Source organism: Chiloscyllium punctatum, chromosome 5, assembly GCF_047496795.1.
Source record: "Chiloscyllium punctatum isolate Juve2018m chromosome 5, sChiPun1.3, whole genome shotgun sequence".
NCBI lineage: Eukaryota > Metazoa > Chordata > Chondrichthyes > Orectolobiformes > Hemiscylliidae > Chiloscyllium > Chiloscyllium punctatum.
The window spans coordinates 139,616,147-139,630,273 of record NC_092743.1 but is presented as its reverse complement, the minus strand read 5'-3'; the positions used below and the strand labels follow the sequence as shown (position 1 = coordinate 139,630,273).

Sequence of the window (14,127 nt, the reverse complement as noted above, 5' to 3'; positions counted from 1 at the left end):
TGTCAGGTAGATAATACATATGAGAACCAAGAATAATGCAGAAGGTTCAGAGGGAAGGTGAAAAAGCATACTACAGAATATAGAGGAATTGTGAAAAAGACTGGTGGCCAAGATAAAGGTGAATTCCAAAGTCTTTTATGAGCATATATACAGTAGGAATGTAGTGAAAGGAAGAGTGGGGACAATTAGGGACCACATATGGTGGAGGTAGGAGGCATGGCTGAGGTATTAAATGAATACTTCCTATCTGTCGGCACCAAGGAGTTGAATGTTACCAAGACCATAGTGACAGAGGAAACTCTGTCATTTAAAGGGTTCAAAACTGATCACAATTATAATGCAGAAGGAAGCCATTCAACCCAATGTGCTACTCCAACTCTTCAAAACAAAAATCATTACCTAGTGGCCATCTCCTACTTTTTAAGGATCACGATGTTGGATTATCTGTACTTAAAGCTGACAAGGCATGAGGACTAAATGAGCTGCACCCAAGAATATTGAAAGAAGTCAGAGTGGAAATTGCAGGGGCACTGGTCATGATCTTTCAGTCTCCCTAGGGTGGTGTCACAAGACTGGAGAACTGAATTATTATACCATTCAAAATAAACATTACTTCTGTTGTAAGAATAAGCCTCGCAATTACAGATCAGTCAGTTTAACTCCAGAGGAAGGGGAGCTTTGAGAAATAATTCATAGAATCATACAGTACAGAACAGATCCTTCAGTGCATCAAGTCTGTACCACGAAAAATATAGTGCTACCTACATTAGTCCCACTCTCCCACAGTAGGCTCATAGTCTTGAATGTTAAGACATATCTCATGCTGATCCAAGTATTTTAATAAGGTTTAGGTTTCCCATCTCAACTAGTCTCCCAGGGGTGCATTTCAGATCCACACCCCCAATTCTATCATTCAGTTTTTGGGATAGAATTATTAGTAACATAGAAAAAAGTGAGTTTACTATAAAGAATTATCTTTATAGTAAACTTAAGAAGAAATCATGTCCACCTAACTTGGGGCTTTTTGAAGTAGTAATGGAAATGGTTGATGAGGGTAACGCAGGTGAAACGGTGTACAAAGACTTTCAAAGGAATTTGATACAGTATCACACAACAGAATTGTGATCAAAGTCATAACTCAACAGTAGCAATGTGGACATAAACTTGGCTGAGTAACAGGAAATAGAGTAATAGTCAGTGAACATTTTTCAGATTGGAAGGTTTCCGGTGAAATTTCCCAGCGATCGTTGTTTTTCTTGATATACAATAATGATCTAGATCTTGGTGTTCAGAGGAAAATTTCAAAGTTTGTGCAGAACTGGGCTGAGAATTGGCAAATGGAGTTTAATGCGGAAAAGTGTGAGGTAGTTCACTTAGGGAGAAGTAACAGGAATGCAGAGTACTGGGCTAATGAGAAAATTCTTGGAAGTGAAGATGAATAGAGAGATCTCGGTGTCCAGGTTCATAAACCCCTGAAAGTTGCCACCCAGATTAATATGGTTGGTAAGAAGGCATATGATGTGTTGGCATTTATTGGCAGGGGGATTGAGTTTTAGAGTCACGAGGTCATGCTTCAGCTGTAAAAGACACTGATAAGGCTGCACCTGGAGTATTGCATACAGTTCTGGTCACCGCATTATAGGAAGGATGTGGAAACTTTGGAAAGGGTTCAGAGGAGATTTATTAGGATGTTGCTTGGAATGGAAGGAAGGTCTCATGAGGAAAGGTTGAGGGAACTGAGGCTGTTTTTGTTGGAGAGAAAAAGGTTGAGAGGTGACTTAATTGAAACGTATACGATAGTCAGAGGGTTAGATCGCGTGGACAGTGAGAGCCTTTTTCTTCGGATGGTGAAGGCTAACACAAGGGAACATAGCTTTAAATTGAGGGGTGATAGATTTTGGACAAATATCAGGGGTAGTTTCTTTACTCAGAGAGTACTAGAGACGTGGAATGGCCTGCCTGCAACCGTAGTGGACTTGCCGACGTTAAGGGCATTTAAATGGGCATTGGACATACATACGGATGATAATGGAACGGTATAGGTTAGTTGGGCATCAGATTAATTTCGCAGGTCAGCGCAACATCGAGGGCCGAAAGGCCTGTACTGCGCTGTAACATTCTATGTTCTATGTATGATACAAAATTTGGAAGCATTATAAACTGTGGGGAGGACAATGTAGCATTTCAAATGGACATTCTGGTCAGCATGGATGGGTTGGACCAAACAGTCTGTTTCCGTGCTGTACATTTCTATGACATAGACAAGTGGATGAATTGGGCAGGTAAGTGGCAGATGAAGTTCAACAAGAGTGAGGTGATGCATTTCGGTCGGAAGAACAAAAATAAAGGATACAATTCTTAAGGGGATGCAGCAGTAAAGGGGTTTGAGTATATATTTTCATAGATCATTGAAACTGACAGGCTAAATGGAGACAGATGGATACAGTATCCTGCATTTTATGAATAGAGCTCAAGAGCAAGGAAGTTATGTCGAACTTATGCAAGACACTTGTTAAATCTCAGCTGGAATATTGTGTTCTGGACAACACATCAGGAAAGATATGAATGCATTGGGTGACAGTGGAGAAGAGATTTGCATGCATGGTTCCAGAGATGAGAAATTTCAGTTGGAATGGAGATGTGTGGACTATTTGCTTTGGAGAGAAGATAACTAAGAAAAGATCTGATAGAAGTTTTCAACATCATGAGAGGTCTGGATAGAGTGGATAAGAAGAAACGGTTTCTGATTCTAACAGCATCAAGAATAAGACAGCATAGATTTGTGGGCAGCACGGTGGCACAGTGGTTAGCACTGCTGCCTCACAGCGCCAGAGACCCGGGTTCAATTCCCGTCTCAGGCGACTGACTGTGTGGAGTTTGCACATTCTCCCCGTGTCTGCATAGGTTTCCTCCGGGTGCTCCGGTTTCCTCCCACAGTCCAAAGATGTGCAGGTTAGGTGAATTGGCCATGCTAAATTGCCCGTAGTGTTAGGTGCAGGGTAAATATAGGGGAATGGGTGTAGATGGGTGCGCTTCGGCGGGTCGGTGTGGACTTGTTGGGCAGAAGGGCCTGTTTCCACGTTGTAAGTAATCTAATCTAATCTATGTGATCTAATCTAATCTAAAGTGATTTTCAAAAATATCAAAGGTTACTGGTTAATGATAGACAAAACCTGGTATGGAGGGAAGGTGTTTCAGGTCTAGAAAGTGTGGTGGAGGCAGATACAATTTAAAAATTCAAGAGGGCATTGAATGATTGAATAAAACAACATGCAAGAGTTGGAGGTAAAGGTAAGAGAATGGCACTTAGTCATGATACTTTTTGGAGTGCTGGTGCAGATATGATGGGTTGAATGGCATCCTTCTGACTATAACACTTAGTGATTTTATAAAATGTAATTCCATTGGGGAAGAGGAGAAAAAGTGGGGAACTATAGACTAATTCTACAGACTGGCCTAATAACAACTAAACAGAAAATGCTAAAATTTAATATAAAAAATGTAATAAGAGGACACTTAGAAAATAATGGTAGGATTGGGTAGACGTTACATGGATTTATGACAGGGAAATCAGGCTTTAAAAAAAACCTGTTGGCAGGAGATGACGAGTAAAATAGATAAGGGGGATTTGGCATAATAGTGGTAAGCTTCGATTTTCAGAAAATTTTGAAAGGTCCCACTTCAGAAATTAGTAAACAAAATTAGATGATATCAGGAGTATATTTCAGGTTGGCAGGCTATGACTAGTGGAACATCATGAGAACTAGTGCTTGGGCCCCAAATAATCACAATCCCATCAATTGTTTGGGTTTGGGAGTGAAATCTAATATTTCTGAGATTGCAGATGACACAAACCAAACTAAGTAAACATGTAAGCTAAGAGGAGACTGCAAAGATGTTTCATGGGAATCTGGATTGGTAATGTAAGTGAGAAAATATGTGGTAGCAAATTACATGTGAAGTTATCCATTTTGACAGGAAAGACAGAAATACAGAGTTTTTTTTAAAAATGGTAAAAAGCTGTAAATTTGTGAAGTTAGAATCACAAGCCACTACAAATTAATTTGTAGGTACTTAAGCAATTGGTATCTATGTTGGCCTTTACTATGAAAGGATTTGAATTTAGGAGGAAGGATGTTTTATTACAATTATATACAGCCATAGTGAACCTAAATGTGTACAGTTGTGGTCACTGCATTATAGGACAGATGTGGAAGCTTTGGAAAGGATTCAGAAGAGATTTACTAGGATGTTGCCTGGTATGGAGGGAAGGTCTTATGAGACTTGAGGCTGTTTTCATTAGAGAGAAGAAGGTTGAGAGGTGACTTAATTAAGATACCTAATCAGAGGGTTAGATAGGGTCTACAGTGAGAGCCTTTTTCCTCAGGTGATGATGGCTAGCACGAGGGGACATAGATTTAAATTGAGGGGTGATAGATATAGGACAATGTCAGAGGTGGTTTCTTTACTCAGAAAGTAGTAGGGGCGTGGAATGCACTGCCTGCAACAGTAGTAGACTCACCAACTTTAAGGGTATATAAATAGTCATTGGATAAACATATGGCTGAAAATGGAATACTGTAGGATTGATGGACTTCAGATTGGTTCCACAGGTCGGTGCAACATCGAGGGTCGAAGGGCCTGTACTGCACTGTAATGTTCTACGTTCTAAATGAAGATATACTTGCCACAGAGAGACTGTAACAAAGGTTTACCACACTAATTCCTGCAGTTCATGAACCGGGGGCACAGTTTCTGAATGACAGACAAGCAATATACAAAAGAGATGAAGAAGAATCTTTTCAACAGAGCATTGTGAATCTTTGAAATTCTCAGCTCTGAGGGTTGTAGAGGTTCAGTCAATGAATTTGCTAAAAACTAAGATTGATGGATTTTTACACATCAATAACATCAAGGGATAGAGGGATTGTGAAGAAAATTATGTTTAAGTACAAGATCAGTTATAGAGTCATACAGCACAGAAATAGACCCTTCAGTCTATCCAGTCCATGCTGAACATAATTCCAATCTAAACTAGTCCCATTTGGCCCATATCCCTCCAAACCTTTCCTATTCATCCAAATGTCTTTTGAACATTATAACAGTACCCACATCCACCACTTCCTTACTGTTTATTCCACATGCAAACCACCCCATGTGCAAAAAACTAGATCATGTCTTCTTAAAATCTCTCTCCTCTCCCCTTAAAAACATGCCATCTAGTCTTGAAATCCCCCATCCTAGGGGAAATGACAACTACCCTTAAGTCTATCTATAGCCCTCATTATTTTATAAACTTCTATAGGTTGTCTCTCAAGAATTCCAAATACAACTTTCTTTTTTCGCATTTTTAGTGCTTTGTGTGTTAACTTAGAGTCATAGATTTGTACAACACACAAGCAGATCCTTTGGTCCAACTCATCCATGTCAACCAGATAGCTTAATCTAGTCCCATTTGCCAGCATTTGGCCCATACCACTGTAAATCCTTCCTATTCATGTACCCATTCAGATCCCCTATAAATGTGGAATTGTATCAACCTCCACCACTTCTTCTGGCAGCTCGTTCCATATATGCACCACCACAGGTCCCTTTAATTCTTTCCTCTCTCACCTTAAACTGATGCCCTCTAGTTCTGGACTACCCTATGCTGGGTAAAGACCATGACTATTCACCATTTCTATACCCCTCATGATTTTATAAACCTTTATAGGTCACCCTTCAGCCTCCAATACTCCAGGGAAAATAGCCCCAGCCTATTAAGCCTTGCCCTATATCTCAAACTCTCCAACACCGGCAACATTCTTGTATTTTTTTTCTGCACCCTTTCAAGTTTAACAACATCTTTGCTATAGCAGGGAGACCAGAAGTGAGCACAGTATTCCAAAAGTGGCCTAACCAACGTGCCATTACAAATTCGTATGGTCATAATTATAATTAGGTTTTGTCTACAAAAGTTCATCGCATCACCCTGCATTAAATCAATTTTTCCAAAATGAATTTAATCCATATTTGCAAGGTAAAGTGTCAAGGTAAACTTATATTTACACCTAGCCACTATTGACACAATTGTTGGACCTCAAATTGTCATCTCCCAGCTTCTCAACGTGTATTACAGAGAAACTCCTATGTTACAAACAATTCTAATTTTATATTTCCCAATATTCTTTCATTTTGTTAATTATAAAAATATTACATAAAAGTAAGGTCAAAACACAAGTTAAAATGACAAACAAATTATATCTATGTGTTGCTGCTCGCTTGAAGACTACATTAAGCATCAACTCACAGTGAGCAACACAATGGGCGATAGTCTGACATTCAAAAACATCTAATATTTCCAAAAACAACCAAATACACTGTCTCTGATAGGTTTAACTGACATCTTCCTGCACACTTCTACTTTAGCTCATCAAATGAACTTGTAAAGGCCACAAATTTCTTAATAGTTATCCAAAAAGAGTCAGTTATTTATTTATTTTTTCTAACCTTCCCACAGTAAAATATTCTGCCATTGTAAAGAACTTATAATATCTTGGGTACATTTTTCTGACTCACCAGCTTGATAGTATCCATTTCTAAATGAAGTCAAGAGTGATCCATTGGTTCAATTGTCCCCTCTATTTCCTGACTATCCATTTCCTCAAGATCTTCATTCAAAAGGTTTGCATTCTGTGACTTGCTGGATGGTACAGATGGGTGGGATGATAATTCCACACCAACAGCTGTTGTTTCCATGCTCAAATTCTCGTTGTCACCTTCTTGTGGAGTGATTGATGGTGTCTCCAGTGCATCAGTTTGAAGGCTTTCAGTTCTCATTATTGACTGAGCTGAGGAAGTGGTAGAGCGTAGTTTTGAATCTGGGGCATCACTATTTATCAATTGTTCCACATTTTGATCCTTCATATGTTTATCCATGGAAGCTTGAATGGAGGATACCATCTCCTGCAATTTTTTACGTTGTGCTTCAATTAAATTGGCGTCAAGTTGCCTACCGTCTCTCATCGTTACAAAGCCAGGTGCCATTCGTATTAGCTGGCTGTCCCCACTGCTGGATTTGGGTGGAGAAGCTCCATGTTTAGGACTAGACTGGCCAATACCATAACTAAGATCAGTTCCTGATGAACTACCAGTGCTTTGTTTCCTAGGCACCTGGATTTCCCTGCTATGCCTCTGTTCCAGCTGTGGGCTACTTGAAGCAGTTCCAAGGGAATGACCTTTTCCTTGGAAAGCCGTGACATTTGGCATTTGTTCAGATTTTTTTCGCACCACTCCTCCACTGCCAAGTTTCATGCCTCCATGTGGGGAAGGACTTCCTTCCCTACTTCTTGACCCTCCCTCAGACCGTAATTGATTTAAGGCCTCTTTGATCAGATTGTCAATGTTGGGACCAATGGGAATGTGCCCTGCTGGATCAATGCACAGCTCCAGTCTATCATCTGTTCCATTATACACAAATGTCTTACCAGGAAGGTGGGGAAGAGTGAAATGCTTGCCATCTGCCAAACCTGTGTAAAAGTATTAACAGCATTAACGTATTAGAATACAAATGATATAAATGCACATAAATGCTAGAAATACTCAGCAGGTTTAGAAGCTTCTGTGGAAAAAGGAACAGGGTTAACATTTCAGATGGATGACCTTCCATCAGAACTGGAAAAAGTTAGAAATGTTACAGGTGTTAATCACATGAAGGAAAAAGGAAATAAGAAAGAGAACAAAGGGTAGGTCTCTGAAGAGATGGAAGATGTAAGAAATCAAATGACTAAATAGTTGATTATGCAAGGTTCAAGGGAATGGTAACTGGACAAATATGTTAAAGAAATAGAAGATGCATCTCGAGGAGGTGTGAACAGTGAGAACAATGAACAGCTGCTGTCTAAAAATACAACCACAAGTTAAAACCACAATCTCTTTGGCCAATCCCTTCACACCCATACTCATGAGTCTTCTCTTGCTCCTGTCACTTTAACAGCTTCCAATATACAAGTCATAACCAGATCATTTGCTAATGATAACCAATCCCTCTACACTTTCATTCCTCATTAGATAGGTCTTCTCCCAGTCTCTATCCGTCATCACATTCCTCCACTTGAGGAAACTTGTTCTCACATTGAACAACTCTTCTCAGTTCATCCAAATAAAAGTAATCACAATGGTTACCATAGGTGTAAAAGTTATGATGGCCTTTTTTGTGGGGTATATAGAACATTCCTTGTTCCAGTCTTACTCATACACTCTCCCCACCTCTTTTTCTGGTATTTTCACGATTGTATTAGTGCCTTCCTGTTGTCACCCAAAAGTAGCAAGTAACTAACTAAAACTCTATCAGATCTTCATCTTGTTTGCCAAAACTGTTCAATATTCCAGGATCATCTCAGCTTTTCCACTACCAAGTATATTAGCAACCACTATGCACTATCTTCTCCATCCTCACCTCCAACTACTATAAGGAGCGCACTGAAGATGAAAACTAGTTAGATTGTAACTTGTGCCCCTGGTTGTTATCTACACACTTAATGCTTTCGTGGCCATGTTTAATAAAATCAACACTGAAAATGTGTTGCTGGAAAAGCACAGCAGGTCAGGCAACATCCAAGGAACAGGAGAATCGATGTTTCGGGCATGGACCCTTCTTCAGGAAGGAGGAAAGTGTGTCCAGCAGGCTAAGATAAAAGGTAGAGAGGAGGGACTTGGGGAAGGGGCGTTGGAAATGTGATAGACGGAAGGAGGTCAAGGTGAGGGTGATAGGCTGGAGTGGGGGTGGGGGCGGAGAGGTCAGGAAGAAGATTGCAGGTTAGGAAGGCGGTGCTGAGTTCGAGGGATTTGACTGAGACGAAGTTGGGGGAGGGGAAATGAGGAAACTGGAGAAATCTGAGTTCATTCCTTGTGGTTGGAGGGTTCCTAGGTGGAAGATGAGGCGCTCTTCCTCCAACCGTCATGTTGCTATGGTCTGGCGATGGAGGAGTCCAAGGACATGCAGGAGGAAGAGCGCCTCATCTTCCGCCTAGGAACCCTCCAACCACAAGGAATGAACTCAGATTTCTCCAGTTTCCTCATTTCCCCTCCCCCAACTTCGTCTCAGTCAAATCCCTCAAACTCAGCACTGCCTTCCTAACCTGCAATCTTCTTCCTGACCTCTCCGCCCCCACCCCCACTCCAGCCCATCACCCTTACCTTGACATCCTTCCACCTATCACATTTCCAACGCCCCTCCCCCAAGTCCCTCCTCCCTACCTTTTATCTTAGCCTGCTGGACACACTTTCCTCCTTCCTGAAGAAGGGCTCATGCCCGAAACGTCGATTCTCCTGTTCCTTGGATGCTGCCTGACCTGCTGCGCCTTTCCAGCGACACATTTTCAGCTCTGATCTCCAGCATCTGCAGTCCTCACTTTCTCCTCCTTAATAAAATCAACACCTTATTCAGGACACTAAATCTGTTGATTTTTTTTTCCCTCTAGTAATCTCGTCAATCACACTCTTCTGCTCACTTCCCATATCATTCAAGTCTTTTTTAACAAGCAACTATCTAATTCATGTAAATTAATTAACAGATTCTGAATAAATAATTTGCCTTTTAGTATATTTCACAAACTCAGAAGTTCCAAAGCACTTTACAGCTAATTAAATATATTTTGAAAGGTAGATACTGTTCTAATTTGGGACGGCTTCAACAATAGTTTGTGGAAAGAATTCCATGTTCCAACCACTAGAGGGAAAGGGAGAGTGCAAGCAGAGTGAGAGAGCATACATGGAAAGTGGGGGTTTTGGAAAGGGTTAGTATTCAATATCCTTTATGAAAGGAATATAAGGTTTGCCTGCAATAAGAGTTCTGAAAAATATTTTATGTAAAACTACCGTAAAGGTCAGCATGATCAGGAGGCAACAATCTTACTATCTTACATAGCTTCCAAAATGGTACACCAACACAAATAATTAATGTCCCATCTCTTATAGCAGTTGAATATATGATGCATGAATGGAAAGCTTGGTAATGGACCGAAAATATATACGAATGATCAATAGGTGCTTTTCAAGACCACAGAGATATAAGCAGAAGCCAGTGGTTGGAACACAGCAAAATGTTTAGACAACATAAAAAGATAGAACATAGCTGATATGATGATGATGTGTGCATCTTTCAGTTGTGCCACATTTGACAATGTCAACTTCAAGCCAGTGGAGCTGGTACAAAAGAACTGTTTCTGTGCTGTGTAGTTTACAAAAGTATTAAACCTAGCAATAAACTTAGCTATGAGTTAGATACCATTACACCTCTTTATTTATCAATAATCAAGTTAATGATAATCTGATTGTGTTTTGTGCCCATTGCAATAGCAGAAAGCTTTAAGTATTCACTTAGATAATTGCTTAATTAATGTAATGCTAGTTATTCTTAAATATGTATGTTGAATGCCTGGGTGACAGCAAAAGATTCAGCAATAATTGTTAAAAGCAATCCACTAAATTTCCCTCCAATCATAATATTAAACAATTTAGGGTGCTTTTCAATTTAAAAAAACATCTTCCTGAAGTTCATTCAACAAGGTATTGAAAGTTTTCCTTTATTATCAAAGTAGTTAAACAAGTATGAAGTTAAAAGAGAAAATGAGTTTGGAGTAATTCCAAGCACTACAGTTCCGACACTCAAAACAATCAAGTAGAAAAGAAATGCAATCGTAAGCACATTTCAGTTCACAATCTGAGGCAGAATAATAACAATGTTTCCATGTGAAGACTGTGACATTTCCTTGTCGAGTGGAAATACAAGTACAGTTCACTACATTGAGACAGCTACTTTGCACATCATGTCTCCTAGCAGCTAGCTGTCAAATGACACTTGTAGTTTAGTCGTTTTTAAAGCAGAGATTCCTCACAGATATATCAACGCTAATTTACAACTGCAAAAAAACGTACTCGCCTATTAAATAAGTAGAGAGTGATGAAAAATGCATCATGATTCATCTTACCTACATCTTTCTTCATTGTGTTATAGAATACTCCACCTTGTTCAAATAAATGTGGTAACTTCTTTGCATAAGACCAAACATCTTCGCCTAAACAACGAAAAAATGACAAGTTATAATTCTCAGCATAAAATCATTCACAATTACTTTATTAGTATTCTTTGAATAGGTAACCAGCAGGATAAACAAGGAAGCAGTTAATGTAATATAATTGGATTTCCAGAAAGGCATTTGATAAGATGCCACACATTAGATTAGATTCCCTACAGTGTGGAAACAGGCCCTTCAGCCCAACAACTCCATACCAACCCTCCAAAGAGCAACCCACCCAGCCCATTCCCCTACATTTACCCCTCACTAATACACCTAACACTACGGGCAATTTGGCAAGGCCAATTCACCTAACCTGTACATCTCTGGGCTGTGGGAGGAAACCGGAGCACCCGGAGGAAACCCATGCAGAATGTGCAAACTCCACACAGACAGTTGCCCGAGACAGGAATTGAACCCAGGTCCCTGGCGCTGTGAGGCAGCAGTGCTAACCACTGAGCCACCGTGCCACGCAAAATAAGCTAGAGGCCATGAATTTTGGCAGTAGTATATTAGCATGGGTAGAGGACTGTCAAATTAATAGAAAATAGAGAGTTGGGAATAGGACATTTTCAGAATGGCGACCTGTAACTAGTAGAGTATCTAAGGGATCAGCACTGGGGCCACAAAATGAATTGGATGAGGAAAGTGAATGTACTATTGCTAAGTTTGCAGATGACACAGGGATAGGTGGGAAGGCATATGGTGAGGATGATGCACAGAGTCTGCAGAGGGATCTGGACAGATTAAGGATGTGAGCAAAAACTTGACAGATGGAGTATAGTGTTGAAAAATATAAGTTATGCACCTTGCCAGGATGAATAGTGGAGCTAACTAATACAGGAAGACTGAAAAAAGCTACAGCACAGAAGAACCTGGGAGTCCTTGTGAATGAATCATAAGTCATTGTCCGTAAAAATTCCAACATACAAATTCAGCGGGTAATAGGGAAAGCGAATGTTCATCTTTATCTCAAAGGGAATGGAGTATAAAAAATAGGGAAGCTTTGTTAAAATTATAGAAAGCACTAGTCAGACAACACATAGAATCTAGTGAACGGTTTGGTCCTCTTACCCAAGGAAGGATATACTGGCGTTGGACGTGGCCCAGAGAAGGCACAATAGTTTGATCCTGGGACTGGAGTGTTTTTCCAGTGTGGAGAGATGGAGTAGGTTGGGCTTGTGCTCATTGGAGTGTAGAAAAATTAAAGGCAATCTTATTGAAACATACAAAATTCTAGGGGACTTATCAGGGTATGTTGGCGTTTACAATCAGAAGTATAATCTCAGAGTAAGGGCTGGCCCATATAAGATAAAGATGAGGAAGGCAGTCAATCTGCGGAATTCTGAGGTTGGGTCATTAAATGCAACAAATGCTAGCCTAGCCAGAGACACCCACATCCCATGAATAAGTTTTTTAAAAAATTCAAGCCTGAGATAGACAGATTTTTAATCAGTAAGGGAATCAAGGGTAATGGGGAAAAAGCAGAAAAGTGGTGTTGTGGATTATCAAATCAACCATGATCTCGCTGCATGGAAGAGTGGTCTCGAAGGGTTGAATAGCCTAGTTCTGCTGTAACTTCTTAAATGGCAATCTCAATCAGATGACCTTAAGTAGAAACAAAAAGGTAATAATTACTTGCCTCGCTAATAGCTAATTATGGTGTTTTGGAATATATAATTGAATTCAACTAGCATAACTTCATCTGAAACCAATTTTAATTTAAAACACATTTCACATTAGAATCATAGAATCCTTACAGTGCAAAAAGAGGCCATTTAGCCAATTGAGCCTGCAGCAACCCACTGAAGAGTACCCCCACTGAGATCCCGCATTTACCATGGCTAACCCACCTAGATATCCCTGGACACTATGCACAATCCATCTAACCCACATGTCTTTAGACTGTAGCACCTGGAGGAAACCCATGGAGACATGGGAGAACACACAAACTCCACACAGAGAGTCACCCAAGGCTGGATTCAAACCCAGGTCCCAGGCGCTGTGAGGCAGCAGCACTAACTAAGCCACTGTACATTTTTAGACTTGATGCTCTGCATGGCTCTAACTAAGATAGGTTAATAACTCAATCCCAAGGTTCATCAAATATGTTCTCTAAACAGGTACTAGGAAGCATGCAAGAATAGGTGAATTACTTGTCCTGAGATTTTACTTCAAGGCATGGTAGTGCCTGAATTTAACAAATTAGTTGACAGTGCTTCAACAACTTTAAATCAAAATAAAACTGGAAACATGAAACAGCTTGCATGTTAGAATGGCCTCATTTTGCATTAGTAATGATGGTGGCACTGTTGGCATTCAAGATCATTAATCCTCTGATTCTGACAATCAGATGCGCAGTTAAATGTGGAAATCTGGAAGTTCTGATGTATGAATCCATGTTTCCATATCGGATATTCTGTTGCAGCCCGGCCAGACTGCAATCAGTAGAATCATGAAACTGATTAAAACCTGCATCGTGGCACAGGGGTACTGCCTCTACCTCTGAGCCAGGAGGCATAGGTTTAAGTTCTACCTGCTCCATAGATATATAATAACAGCATTGAACAAGTGGATTAGAAAATATCAAAAACTAGCTTTTCACACTTGTCATAAAAATCCTTTAAAGCTCCTTTAAATCCTTTAAAACTACAACTAGACTTTTAGCTCACTTACTAAATTCAGAATTACTGGACCTCAAAGGCCCTGAAAATGATCATATTTGTGGAATGGCAAATCTCTCCAATATGACTTTAATAATAGTGTCAACTAATTTGTTAAATTGAGGCAGTCCCATTCCTTGAAGTAAAATTACGTTTAAAATAAATACTTCTTTGAAAAATAAATGTTTACGTCCTATGAAGTTCTATCTTAATCCCATGTATATGTACCAATCACTTATTTTACTCTAAACTTTTTAATGAGAAGTGCTGTGAGTGTGACATTAAACAAAGCTAATGTCTTTAAAATGGACAAAAAAGATCTTGTAAAATGACTTCCAGACATCACATGACTACCCTTGTGGATTGCAGTTCAAGACTACATTTTCCAGGAAAAATCAAAAAAATAC

General features: G+C 39.8%; 1 protein-coding gene across 1 annotated transcript in view; it reads right to left on the bottom strand.

Moving 5' to 3' along the window:
• The window catches only part of vcpip1 (valosin containing protein (p97)/p47 complex interacting protein 1), a 31,002-nt gene that overhangs the window by 5,287 nt on the left and 11,588 nt on the right, over positions 1-14,127 (bottom strand). Inside the window, exons 2-3 of the mRNA XM_072571507.1 lie at positions 10,971-11,057; positions 6,559-7,508 (exon numbers count right to left, since the gene is read on the bottom strand). Of these exons, the coding sequence (XP_072427608.1) occupies positions 6,589-7,508; positions 10,971-11,057 (1,007 nt within the window). The 3' untranslated portion in view covers positions 6,559-6,588. The remainder of the gene's footprint in view (positions 1-6,558; positions 7,509-10,970; positions 11,058-14,127) is intronic.